Source organism: Hyperolius riggenbachi, chromosome 5, assembly GCF_040937935.1.
Source record: "Hyperolius riggenbachi isolate aHypRig1 chromosome 5, aHypRig1.pri, whole genome shotgun sequence".
Taxonomy (NCBI): Eukaryota; Metazoa; Chordata; class Amphibia; order Anura; family Hyperoliidae; genus Hyperolius; species Hyperolius riggenbachi.
The window spans coordinates 56,476,256-56,489,692 of NC_090650.1; the positions used below are offsets into that span (position 1 = coordinate 56,476,256).

General features: G+C 46.1%; 1 protein-coding gene across 2 annotated transcripts in view; it reads left to right on the top strand.

Moving 5' to 3' along the window:
* The window catches only part of ODAD2 (outer dynein arm docking complex subunit 2), a 226,279-nt gene that overhangs the window by 37,644 nt on the left and 175,198 nt on the right, over positions 1–13,437 (top strand). For both annotated transcript variants that reach the window (XM_068235726.1, XM_068235727.1), the window contains exon 10: positions 9,583–9,730. In XM_068235726.1, the coding sequence (XP_068091827.1) occupies positions 9,583–9,730 (148 nt within the window). The remainder of the gene's footprint in view (positions 1–9,582; positions 9,731–13,437) is intronic.

The following is a 13,437-nucleotide window of genomic DNA, read 5'->3' on the forward strand; positions in this document are numbered from 1 at the left end:
ATTTATTTCATATTTAGAGTATTTATGTACAGAAGACTTAAACCATTCATAAAGAGTAAATCCAGACTAAGGATAAGTGGGAGGCTGCCATCTGGATCCATTATTTTGTAGGCATTGGATGTAGCATTTGACTTGACTTGTCCTGATGAACTGGAATATGTCTAGCACTCAGGACTAGACTTAAAAAAACCCAAAACAAAACAAAAAAAACAATATAATGATCCTTGCCCAAAGATTAACTTTGATTGATGTCAACCAAAAACAGATGGTAATAAATCGGACAGATAATGAGCGTCAGCCAGCGATTTGTTTAATTTCTACAGGGATATCGTACTCCCCCTCATGTAAATTTGGAAACTTTAAGATGAAGAAGATTTAAAGAGAAAAGAAAAAAAAACTTATTATTGGTAACAAAGATTGGCTCTTGTTGAGAGGTAATACGGAACAGATGTCGCCTTCATGCTGGTACATCTCCCACATCTAGGTATTCGCATAATTATTTTTCTATCTAATTTCACCTTGAGACGTACCAAGATTTCAATCAGATTCTGCAATCCAACACTGGAAAATAATTGCTCGTGGAATGTGAAGCTGCACCGAAAGCCCTATTTCATGTACTGTCCAGTGTATTCGCTCACGTTGCTTCTGAATCCCCAAGTTATTATATATTTATGTAACACTGACACATTTTCCGCATTACTTAGAATTTATCAGACACTTTGGATCATAAACTGTCTCATTGTAGGGTTCGCATTTAATGTTCCTTCAGCATCCTAGTGCCAATTTGTGGAAGGAAGTCTTGTAATATGCCAATGTGTTTTTAGGTTGTTGTAGGAAGCCCAAATGTCTGGAGGACATGCACATAAAATCGTCTTTATCTTTAATATTAAAAAATTGCAAAATTACATCGATAGTGTCTTCAATAGCGAAAAATATATTCATCCAATAATGGTAATAAACAACTCAAGCCCATTAGGATATAGAAAGATATTAGGCTTGTATTTTTCTTAGACGACAACACCATCTTGTTTTACATTGGATAACCCTTCTTCCGGCCTTATAAATACAATGTATTTCTGAATAGTGCAAAAGCAATACAAGAATGCATCTGGACAAAATAAAACCAGGAAAAGCCATGCCTGAGGATGCCAGCAACTGGATCCGTTATGAAGCGGAATTGCCTTGGTTTACCGTGCTCCCGATGCACCACGTTGGCCCGACATCTTGCAGCATGTCTGATCAATACATTTGACCAGTTTTGGGCTGCAATCGGTAGAATTGTCGATTGGGAATGCTCGTGGTGGCACCGATTTGCATCTAAATCGATAGTAATTATTGAATCAGATGTTTGATTGTCCACCAAGTCGAGTGATATATGGGCACCTTTAGTCGACTGAAATTGAGCAGAGACAATAAAACATTTATTCTACTTTGTAAATGTTTAAATATAAAATAAAACCATGGGATATCTAAAAAAAAAAAAAAAAAAGTATTTTTAGGAGTAGTAGGACAGATCCAATTATTTATCTCATCAGTATATTTTCATCTCGGGTTCACTTAACGGGAACCCGAGGTGAGGGGGAGATGGAGGCTGCCATATTTATTTATCTTTAAACAATACCAGTTGCCTGGCAGTCCTCCTGATCCAGTGTCTCTAATACAGGGCCGTGCCAACACAGAGGCCAGCGAGGCTGGAGCCTCAGGGCGCAGGTCATTAGCACTCTGAGTGGGCGGAACTTGCAGTCTGTGACTCTGCGACGTCTGCATTGCCTTTGGCTGGCCGCCCCCCGCTGCATTCATGCTGCCTGCTGTGCCTTCCGGCGCCCGCTGCCGCTATTTAAACAATGCTGGCTGGAGCAGGAGCGGAGTGTATACATATTCCACTCTCCACTACACTGTTGCCATGGTCACCGGGACGCCTCCAACGTGCGCCGCCGCCAGCCCCTCTCTCTCACACAGAGGCCAATCAGCGTGCGCCTCTCTGTGTGACGTCAGCAGCCTGTGAGTCCCGCCCCCCTGCGGCTGGCTTAACGTGCCTCTCGGCGTCGCGCTGTCTCCTGTCCTGTGAATCAGCAGCTAGGGAGGAGTTAGGCAGGAGACAGTAGTGTGTGGCTGTGTTGACGTGATGGTGGAATTGCCTGCCCTGTGTGGCCCGCGACCTGGCTGTCACTTCAAAACTAAAAGTAAGTGTGACATGTTGAGGCAGAATTATTATGGATATTGGACAATATTATAAAAGCTCCCAATGCCTCCCATAATGCATTCTATTTTAGATATTTTTATTACTTTAATGTGACAAGCACAGCTTAGCTCTGGTCTGTTCTGCATTATGGATAATATTAATAATAATATTAATATAGGACATACTTATGTGTGACAACTGACAAGCACATCTATATCAGCTGCTAATAATACGGTATCCATTTATGGTGCATTATATGAAGGATAATATTAGTGTGTCTGTGCACTGTCTGTCATTAATCATGTCACTCAGGTGTCTGCTATCCATGGGTTTGAACAATGCACCTTATTTTGGTGTTAAAGAAATCATGAGGTAAAAAATTAGCTTTACTCACATGGGGCTTTCTCCGCTCCGCTCTCCGCCACTGTCCCGGGTTCCCCGCACGGTCAATCATGGCCACAATGTCCGCTGCGCAGGCGCAGTAGTTCTGCGCAGTGCGCAGCGGACATTGTGGCCATGATTGACAGCGGCGCTTCACGCAGGCGCAATAAGGACGACCTCCGTGCGGCGAACCCGGGACAGTGGCGGAGAGCGGAGCCCCAAGTGAGTAAAGCTAATTTTTTACCTCATGATTTCTTTAACACCAACATAAGGTGCATTATTCAAACCCATGGATAGCAGACACCTGAGTGACATGATTGATGACAGACAGTGCACAGACACACTAATATTATCCATGATTGACAGGACGATACATCTGATGAACATAATAAAAAATGAGATTCACTTACCTGGGTGGGGCCTTCCTCCGCCCCTGGCTCTGAGCCTGTGTGTCCCTCAGCGCAACTCCGTTTCCAGCCCGCCTCCTGTGGTCCCCTCCGTAGCAGCACACAGCTAATCTGCTTGCTATCATGCTCCCGTCAGCAGGACCATTCTGTGCAGACACAGTACTTTTCCGCCTGTGCAGAATGCTCCCGGCAATGGGAGCTTGATAGCAAGCAGATCAGATGGGCGGCTGCGCAATGGATGCAGGGACGGATTTCTACTTTTTACCGCCCTAGGCCAACTGTGAACCAACGCGCCCTCCCAACGTGTGTGTGCCCACACACACAATACTATACTAACAGGACAGGTCGAGAGTGGGTAGTGAAAAAGACAGGGACACAGAATGAGAGAGGGGGAAGAGGAAGAGACAGGGAACACAGGCTGGTAGAGTGGGGAGAGGAAAAGACAAGGAGCATGGAATGGGAGAGAGGGAGAGGAAAAAACTGAGAACACAAGATATGAGAGGGAAGTGGAAAAGACAGAACACAGGATGGGGGGGGGGGGAATACAGGGAGCATTGAATGGGAGTGGGGGAGAGGAAAAGACATGGAATACAGAATATGAGTGGAAAAGACAGGGAACAAGAACAAGGGATGGGAGGAAAAGACAGGGAACACAGGATAGGAGAGGGGGAAGTGGAAAAGAGAGGGAACAAGGGAAGGGAGAGAGGAAAAGAGAGGGAACATGGAATGGGAGAGAGGAAAAGACAGGGAACATGGGATGGGATGGGAAAGACAGGGAACATGGGATGGGAGCGTGGAAATACAGGGAACATGGGATGGGAGAGTGGAAAGACAGTGAACATGGGATGGGAGTGGGGGAGAGGAAAAGACATGGCATACAGGATATGAGTGGAAAAGACAGTGAACAAGGGATGGGGGAGAGGAAAAGACAGGGAACATGGGAAGGGAGAGAGGAGAGGAAAAGACAGGGAACATGGGAAGGGAGAGAGGAAAGGAAAGGACAGGGAACATGGGAAGGGTGAGAGGAAAGACAGGGAACATGGGATGGGAGAGGAAAGACAGGGAACATGGGATGGGAGATGAAAAAGACAGGGAACATGGGATGGGATATGAAAAAGACAGGGAACATGGGATGGGATATGAAAAAGACAGGGAACATGGGATGGGAGAGGAAAGACAGGGAACATGGGATGGGAGATGAAAAAGACTAAGCTAGTAAGCTGCAGTCAGCCAGGCAACACTACACTACCAGGTCTATCTGCGTAGTGACTCGTTTACTGAGGTGGGGGGAAGGATTGTCTCTGAGGAGACAGAGTGCAGCAGGCAGCTGGGCGGCAATGACTGAGTGTCTGAGCGTGTTGGGGTCAGGTGCTGATCATCAAATCTCCCGCTCTGCTACTCGGCACTCTGCCTCTCCACCCAGTGTAAGAGGGGAGGGGCGGGATGGGTCAGTGCACACAGTGTGCTGTGCATGGGAGAGACTCCAGCAGCAGCAGCAGAACGTCCCTGCACAGAAAGGTGATTGTGGAACAACTGATCTCCTGGCTGCAACACCGCCCCATTTCAAGCTCCGCCCTAGTCCCGTGCCTATTCGGCCTGCCCACAAATCCGGCCCTGAATGGATGCTGACCTGCCAGTTCGGCATTTGCTACAGAGGGAGCCACAATAGATGGGCTGGGAGCGGAGCTGCGCCCAGGGACACACAGGCTTTCAGGGGCTGGAGGAAGACTCATGTTTCTTTTTTAATTTGTCAGATGTATCCTTTAACCACTTGCCGACCAAGTGGTTTCCTAATGATCTGTGCTGGGTGGGCTATTCAGCCCCCAGCACAGATCGTATTGCAGGCAGGGCGATCAGACTTCCCCCCCCTTTTCCCCACTAGGGGGATGTCCTGCTGGGGGGGTCTGATCGCCACCGCTCTGCTGTGCCTTGTGGGGGGCTCCTCAAAGCCCCCCTCCGCAGCGCTATTCCCCCCTCCTTCTCCTTCCCTCCCTCTCCCTGGCTCTGTGGGCGGTACAGGACGGCGATACGTCCTGTACCGCCTCTGATAGGCTTCAGCCTATCAGACGGCGGCGATCCCTGGCCTATCAGAGGCCGGGGATCGCCGATCTCCTTTACGGCGCTGCTGCAGCGCCGTGCAGTGAAAACACTGGGGATTTCTTCCCCGTGTGTTTACATTTCGCCTGCGAGCCGCGATCGGAGGCTCGCAGGCAGTTCACAGAGACACCCTCCGTGAACTGACATGGAACGGCCACTCGAACGAGCGGCCGTTTCCATGGAAACCCGCAGACAACCAGTTTACGCCAATCGGCGTTAGCTGGTCGTCAAGAGGTTAAAGAGACTTTGAAGTCTCCAAAAAATGAGGTTTTTACCTTAAAAACCTCGTTAACATAATTGCCCCTCTTAAATCGCCGCAACCCCGTGGCTGAAAACACCCAAAATTACCCCAAACGCTCTGGAGTACATTGCGGGCTCCTTCCGCATAGAGGCAGAGCATTTGGCTGCAACTCTGCCTCTATGCGCGTCAATCAGCCCGGATCGCCGCCTCTTCCCTGCCCCCTCTCAGTCTTCCTTCACTGAGAGGGGTGAGAGAGAGGTGGAGATATGCGCTGATTGACACGCATAGAGGCGGCAGCAAAATCCACAACCAAGAAAGTTGTGGATTTTGTTGGGCGAGTTTGGGGTGGTTTAGAGTGTTTTCAGCCGTGGGGATGGAGCAATTTAAGAAGGGCAATAATGTTAATGAAGTTTTTAAAGTAAAAACCTCATATTTTGGAGACTTCAGAGTCTCTTTAAACTAAGTACTCACCTAACGTGTCATTAGTCGACAAGCTTGATCGAACGTTCAAGCGATCGTGGTACTTTGTGCGAGTGTCTTTGAGGATCTTAAAGATCTGCTGTGTCTGTAGTTTGAGAATGCGCAATTGCCACAGGGTGGGGGTGTGTGGGGGGGGGGGGGTGCACTTTGGCAGCTCAGCCTCTGTTAACGGTGGACCTTGTCCCGGCTCTGCTCTAATACTTTTAGTTTGAAAACATCTCTTTATTCAGAAGAGGACGAAAAGCAGGCATTGACAAACATGTGCAAAGAGTATATGTAAACAGCGCAGAAATAAGATGATCGACAGCCATCCATCAAATACAAACAATATAGTACAGTTTAAAAGATAACATTGTTGAATGTTAATTTCGACTACCACTGACCTTAGGTGCAAGGCAGTAAGGGTCAAGGAGTTTGATTGCTATTAAAGACCATTGTTTAGACCAAAAGATTCAAGGAAGGACACCCCCTGCTATCCAACCAAGGTGTCCAGGTTTTTATGAAGATTTCAGGTCTATTGGCTAATTTTGCATTGATTTTTTTTCAGATACCATAGTTGAGTCTACACATTTACTAACATTTGTAACAGATAAGACTCTATACTATAATATGTGTCATGGCAGCATTCAGGATGTGTTGCATTAGCTTGTTCTCTGGATGTCCGAGTGATGTCGAGTTATGACCCAGTAGAATCTACCAGGGATCCTTGGATATAGGTTTTTGCAGGGTTTGTGAAATGAGTTGAATGATTTTGTTCCAAAAGTTGGATATTTTGCTGCAGGACCACCTTATATGGACAAGAGAGCCCAGGCCATAGCAACCTCTAAAGCAGCCATCAGACACAGAGCTTGTCAAAGATGTGCAGTCTTTAAGGAGTGAGATAGGTGTGATGAAGAAGTCGAAGAGGGACTTCAATGTGGATGCTATAAAGACTCCCTTTAGCCAGTGTTTCTAAGGCCTCTTCCCAGTTGTCCTGGTCAGGTTCTGAGCTCAAGTCACATCCCCTTTTGGAAATATAGGGGAGCTTGGAGTCTGAGGGAGGATGGTTTTGGTCTGAGTAGAGCTTGGTAATTAGCCCTTTACAGAGTGGATCATGGGCACATGTTGACTCAAACCAGGAAGGGCGAACTTCCAATGGATGAGGTATTATTGACCTAATGAAGTGATATATCTGTAATGCTCGATAAGTCTCTCTTTCTGGAACCTGGAAGGTTGTGCATTGCTGAAGGAGTGTGGGGGTCTTATCATTAACCATCAGATCTTGTAAATTATTCAGTCTATGGGAAGACCACCACTGGAATGCCAAAGGGTCCAGTCCACTAGGGAAGTCCAGGTTGCCCCAGAGATGCAAAAATTGAGTGGGAGATCGGAATGAATATTTGAGCCAAACCCTGCTCCAGACAGTCAATCAGTGGAAAGTTATTAGGGACAATAGCTTGACAGCTTTATGTGCCTTGTTAGAAGCCCAAATAAGGCCCTGCCATGAAAGGTAGAAAACCGAGAGCCCAATATAGTGTAGCTTGTATTGGAGGAGTGCGAATGATAATGATGAAACGTAAGTATTGTACTTACAAACCAGGGTTACCTCCAAGGCAACCACTGAAAAGGCAGGTGGGGAGACCAAGCCTGTCCCCACTCAGGATTAAGACGTCGCTCTCTGTGGATAGAGGAAAAAAAGAGGGTGTACCACCCTTCCACCAAGGGTGGATTCTTGATGTGTAGAGCTGTACAGAGGCGCCAGTAGGATAAAAGTCACTAAAACGTTTAAAACGTTCGGGATGCGGTGGTGGACCAGCCAACCCAAAACAGACACAGGTACTGTCGATTTAAAGGGACTCCGAGCAGTGCAGAAACTATGGAAAGATGCATATCATTTTAAAGCTCTCTTTCTCCTCTCTCCAATGATATATAAACCACCACCCTACGTCTTTTAGTTTTCGCTATTTTCGCGATTGAAATTGCCGCGACCGCGATTTCGATCGCGAAAATAGAGAAAACTAAAAGGCGTAGGGCGAAGATTTAGGTGTCGTCAGAAAGAGGAGAAAGAGAGCTTTAAAATGATATCCATCAAGCCATAGTTATATTGTAATACACAGGCCGACACTTTCCCCAGTGTCAGCAGCTCCATTCTGCTGCATGCAGCTGCTGACTTTGACAAAAAGTTGCCCTGTGTAATACAATATAACTATGGCTTGATGGATATCATTTTAAAGCTCTCTTTCTCCTCTTTCTGAAGACACCTTAATCTTCGCCCTATGCCTTTTAGTTTTCTCTATTTTCACGATCGAAATCGCGGCCGCGGCAATTTCAATCGCGAAAATAGCGAAAACTAAAAGGCGTAGGGCGGCGATTTATATATCATTGGAAAGAGGAGAAAGAGAGCTTTAAAATGATATGCATCTTTCCATAGTTTCTGCACTGCTCGGAGTCCCTTTAAGTAATAAATCATTTATTTATATACTCCAAAGACAAGTTGCAACGCGTTTCACGGGCAAAATCCCGCTTCCTCAGGCAATAAACAACAGGAGTGATACACAGCACGGAGTCCAAAATACGCTTGGCAACTCTGTTGCCATGAGTATGGGGCCAGGAGTCTGAAAATATTAAGGGGAGTTGGGCTAGCTGAGAAGCTACTTTGTACTTGGCTAGGTTTGGTACCGAAAGGCTACCTTCTGACTTATGCCAGTGCATGCATTTAGTTGGGATCCTTGGACGGGCCCAGATAAATGAAAAGATTTATTTCTTTAGGCTAGCAAGGTCTTTCCGAGGGACTGGAATTGGCAGGACTGTAAAAAAGTATATGAGCCTTGGGAGGAGCGTCATTTTGACTGCTGAGATCCTACCTAACCAGGATAGGGAGTATGGATCTCGGATTAAAAGCGGTAATGTTTGGGTGTAATTCCACTCATAGAGGTCCTCATTCCTGTTACAAATATGTACCCATAGGTATCGGAGGTAGTGCGGCTGAAGTTGGAATCCAAAGGTGGACATGATGCGCATCTCCTCTAAATGTGCAGTGTTACAAAATATGGCTTCAGATTTTTGAATGTTAATTTTAAGGCCGGAGACATCGCCAAACCTCGTTAATAAGTTTAGTAGGGCTGGCACAGACATGTGGGGTTGCTGCAGGGTCATAAGAATATTGTCAGCAAAGTCTCTAATACTTTGAGCCATAGACCCTGAAAAACCACCTAACCAAGCATTTTAAAAGTGATTTTTTTTATATCAATTATCCAAGCAGCTGATGCACAGATCAGAAATAGCTCAACTACTAAATGTGCCTGTGCAGTACTAAGACACCATTTTTGCCAGGGAAAGGCTGTTAAAACATGACTACAGCAGGTTAATTGTGTGTTTTTATCTTGTACTATATGTTTTACTGGTACGATCGCAGTTGGGAGTAATAAAACTCAATACACATGATCTCAGGTGTAAGTGAACTACTGTAAGGTTGCTGAAGAATTTCTACAAGATAGCTTCCTGACAGCTACATCTGTCTCTGTTCCCAGCATGCACGGGGGCGCCGCTGCCTATCAGAAACACACTTGTTATCTTGACACCAGACTAATAGCTTGACTTCTCCCTCTGAATCCTCATGTCTAGTCAAATGTATGGCTTTGCCATTACAACTCTTTCTATTAATTCCCTGTCAGACGTTTCAAAGTTAGCAATGTGAAACATTCGAGAAGGCCTGTAACAAGTTTTGTGCCAGACATTCGTTCAAGCTATGTAACTTTTTTTTTGCTATACAATTTAAATGGTTCTAAATATAGTCCTGTCCATTTTATCTGTAGCAAAACACCTGGAGCAAAATCAGAAGAGTTTAGTGAAAGTTCTACAGAGAGTGAAGAAGATGAGGAGCAGCCGGAGCGGCGGCAGGAGGGGAACATGGACCTCCCCACTGAGTATTGGCATATCCAGAAACTTGTTAAATATTTAAAGGTAACTTATATGAGTTTGTGATGTGACTATGTAAGGGCTGGTTCAGACGGACGTTTGCAGAGCGTTTACTGCCAGCGTTCGGGGCTTGGCGTTAAACGCTCCCATTCAAGTGAATGGGAGCGTTTGCACCAAGCTTTTACGCGCGTTTGCACAAACGCGGCGTTCGGGTCCCGATTTTCACTGGCTTTCAAGGAGCCCCTGGAAGCTACATGTTGCTTCCAGGGGCGGTTAACCGCGACGGGTAATGTCCCTCTAGGGGAAGAAAAAACGCGACCGCATCCGAACGCAATGCGAACGCTGCTGAAAGCCTGAACGCATCACGAACGCAACGCCAACGAACGCGACGCCTCCAAACGTCCGTCTGAACCAGCCCTACAGTAGGTAAAGCCCTGCGGAAGGTGTCAGCGCTGTATAAATACACAATAATGATGTTGAGGTCTCTACATGATCTAGAGAAGAAAAATTGCAGAATGTATCCTATTCCTCTTTTTTCAACTCTTCAGTGACTTCTGTCTACTGTAAGAATTCCCTCTCCAGCTCCTATATACAATGCCCTACGTAAAGCAAACCTGTGATAATTATAAAAACAAAAATGAGATGCTTACCTTGGGAGAGGGGTCCTCTGTTGGCTTCCCTTGTTGTCTTCCATCAAGCCCCTCCAGACCATGGACACCGGAAACATGGCCGTACTGTGCCTGCGCAGTATCGCAGACACACTCAGGCCTCCTCCTGGACAGGCACAAGCTGGCATTTTCTCGATACTCCGTTCCCCTATTACCTTGCTGGCCAGCAGTGCAAGGCAGTTGTCTGCAAAGTAGGTAATTTCAGTGCGTGAGGTGCCAGGGAGGTTTGGGCATTGCCATGGTCGCCCATGTTAATAGCCGCAATTTGCAGCTATGACTGGAATTTTGAGTGCCTGATAAAATAGCGAGTGCCAGGGCCATCGGCTATAAGTACCAAACTCATGGTGTTAGCCAAACATCCCCAACGCCTCTGACAAAATGCAAACGACGCCGAAGGTGGTGTGGTTAATGTCAGGGATTGGGGCCGGTTCGGGTAGGGGGGGGGGTCAGCTAGGGTTGGGCATCGATAGAGTTCAAGTAAGAAGGGGGTCAGGTTAGGTGAGTACCAATATTCTACTATCATAATTACGTAGATCCTAATAGTAGAATATTGGTAATTTTACCGATATTCTACTAGTGGTGGTTTCCGGCACCCAAATTAGTTGTCTGTCCTTCCACAATGAATCAAAGATTGCCCATATAAGAGCTGTGGATTGCAGAGTAGAAGTAAAAACAAAACATTTGTAAAGCAAACCTGAAGCGAAAAAAAAACCCCACTGTATGATATAATGAATTGTATGTGTAGTACGGGTAATGAATAGAACATTAGTAGATGTCTCTCACCGTTTCTTGGCTGTTTAAGTGCTTCAGAAAACAGGAGTGTATTCAACTCAGTGGATCGAACAGCTCAGAGGAGCTCTTTTGCATAGATAGCAACTGAGATTTTTTTCTTTGCTACTAATTGTGAGAGATCGCGGAAAAGCCGCCGCGAGTACTACTGAGCAGGCGGCTGATTCCGCGTCCAGTGCGGCGGTTTGCACGCGGAAGCGTGTGTCTGCCGGCAGAGCGGAACGCGGAAAAGCCGCCACATGCAACAACAGTCAGGCAGCTGATTCTGCGTCCAGCGCGGCGGTTTGCACGCAGCAGCGTGCAGCTGGTGTGGCTGAGCCTGTTAGTTCACACAGGTTTAGGGCTACATGCGCTCGCGCCAGAAGTCAGGACCTTTATGCCAGCAGGAGATGTGTCAGCTGATCAGGATGATCAGCTGATTCCTGCTGGACTCCTGATTGGCTGAGTGGTTCGGGCGGGGCGGCAGAGTCCTGCAACTATATATACAGCTTGCTTGTCAGTTGCTGGTTGTCTGCCGTTGCGATCACTACGTGGAAGCACTCAGACCTTTAGTCAGATCCTACAGTGTGTTAGAACCAGATGGACCTGGGAATTCACACTTGGCCAGTTTACTTGTACTGTTATCTGTGTTATTATTCAGACTAGTTCCAGGGTGCTGAGACCAAGGACCTCGCACTCAGACTAGGCATTGTTTGATATCTGTTATGACTTATTGCTTTTCTGACTACTCCTCTGTCTTCTGATTCGGCACCTCGCATATCTGATATACCGTCGCCAGACCCTGCTTGCCTTGGATACCGAAATTGGCCTTCTGTCTTTGTACTTTATCTGCCATCTCTGTTGCTGAACCTCTGCCTGTCTGACCATTCTCCCTTCAGTGGAACGTCTCCCACTGGAGGGTTATCTCTGAGGCTTGCCTCTCCGAGACGCCTGTCCCAAGCAGACGATTACTGCTAGGGGTCGAGATTCCTTACTCTGCCTGGTTAGAGGATCTCACGCACGGGGTTCCCATTCAGAGGTAACCACACCTCTGAGGAATTGCCGTGTGGTGGATATTTCCACACTTCTGTGATTTATATTACTGTCTTTATTGTGTTCTTTTGCTGGTGCCCAGAGGTTAGCAATATATCGGATTATCGGTGATATTGCAGATCATCAATAATCGGGTATATATCTGCATTCTTGGTGATACTGCAGATCACCAATAATCAGATTCTCTCTGCATGCTGATACCGATCGTTACACTAATGTTCTATTTCTTAGCTGTACTACACATGCAATTCATTATATCATAAGTTTATTTTTCGCTCCATGTTTGCTTTAAATATGCCCCCTTTTAAAACCCAACCTTCCTCCGTGAAAAATATGAGGCAACAGGATAGATTTAGCCACTCATCATGATAGTGTTGCATATCTACGACAACATCGCCCAACAACAGATTCACTGCAGCATCTTCACCCAAAGTTTATTGGTTGAAGCAGAGTTAATTTGCTTGTCTTTTACAGGTACTGCCCTACAGACTAGTCTGCAGATGGTAGATTGGCTAAAGGTGCTTAGTTTACTGACCTACAAGCAGCAGACCAAAGATTCAAGATTATGGCCAGCTTTAGGTTCACATAGCATAGCACAGAACTTCGGAACATTGGTTTTTGGACAACTCTTGCGGGATCTAATAATAGTAGGCTATTGAATTTCAGCCTGGCCACACTGAAATCTGTACTATTCCATTTCTGAGACAGGAATTCTATTTTTTGTTTGATTTTCCATCATTTACTCGGTTTCTTGTATGACAGATTTGCGTCACTGGCATCTTGCAAAGAACTATGATAGACTAGTCTGACAAATGAAAGAATCTTTGATTTGTTGCTGTTGTAACCCTTTCCTGTTGCTTTTGCCTAAGCAAATATGTTTAAGCAGAACAGTAGGCTTAAAAAGTAGCCTTTAGGGAGAAAAATAAATACCTCAGCAGGAAGGCTGCTGATAAGGTCCTTGGTCTCCTAACTCAACATTGTTAAAAGGTGTTTGGACAGTGTCCCTGTCCACCGTTGTCCATCTGCCCAGCATCTTCTGGTCTTAAAAATAGTATGCAGGTAGCAGCTCTAGCAATTAGTTTGGCTCTCTTAACTTCGTATGGAAACGTTAAAGAGCAGAACTTTGCACTTATTTTGGAAAACATGGCTAGAAGACCTACACCACTGTCATAGTGGTACTGGGCATCAAGACACTAGAAAAGTAAAGAAGAGGAGAACTGGGACCAGCGGTAGTAGCATCTGATGGAGGCATTTTGTCTGGTG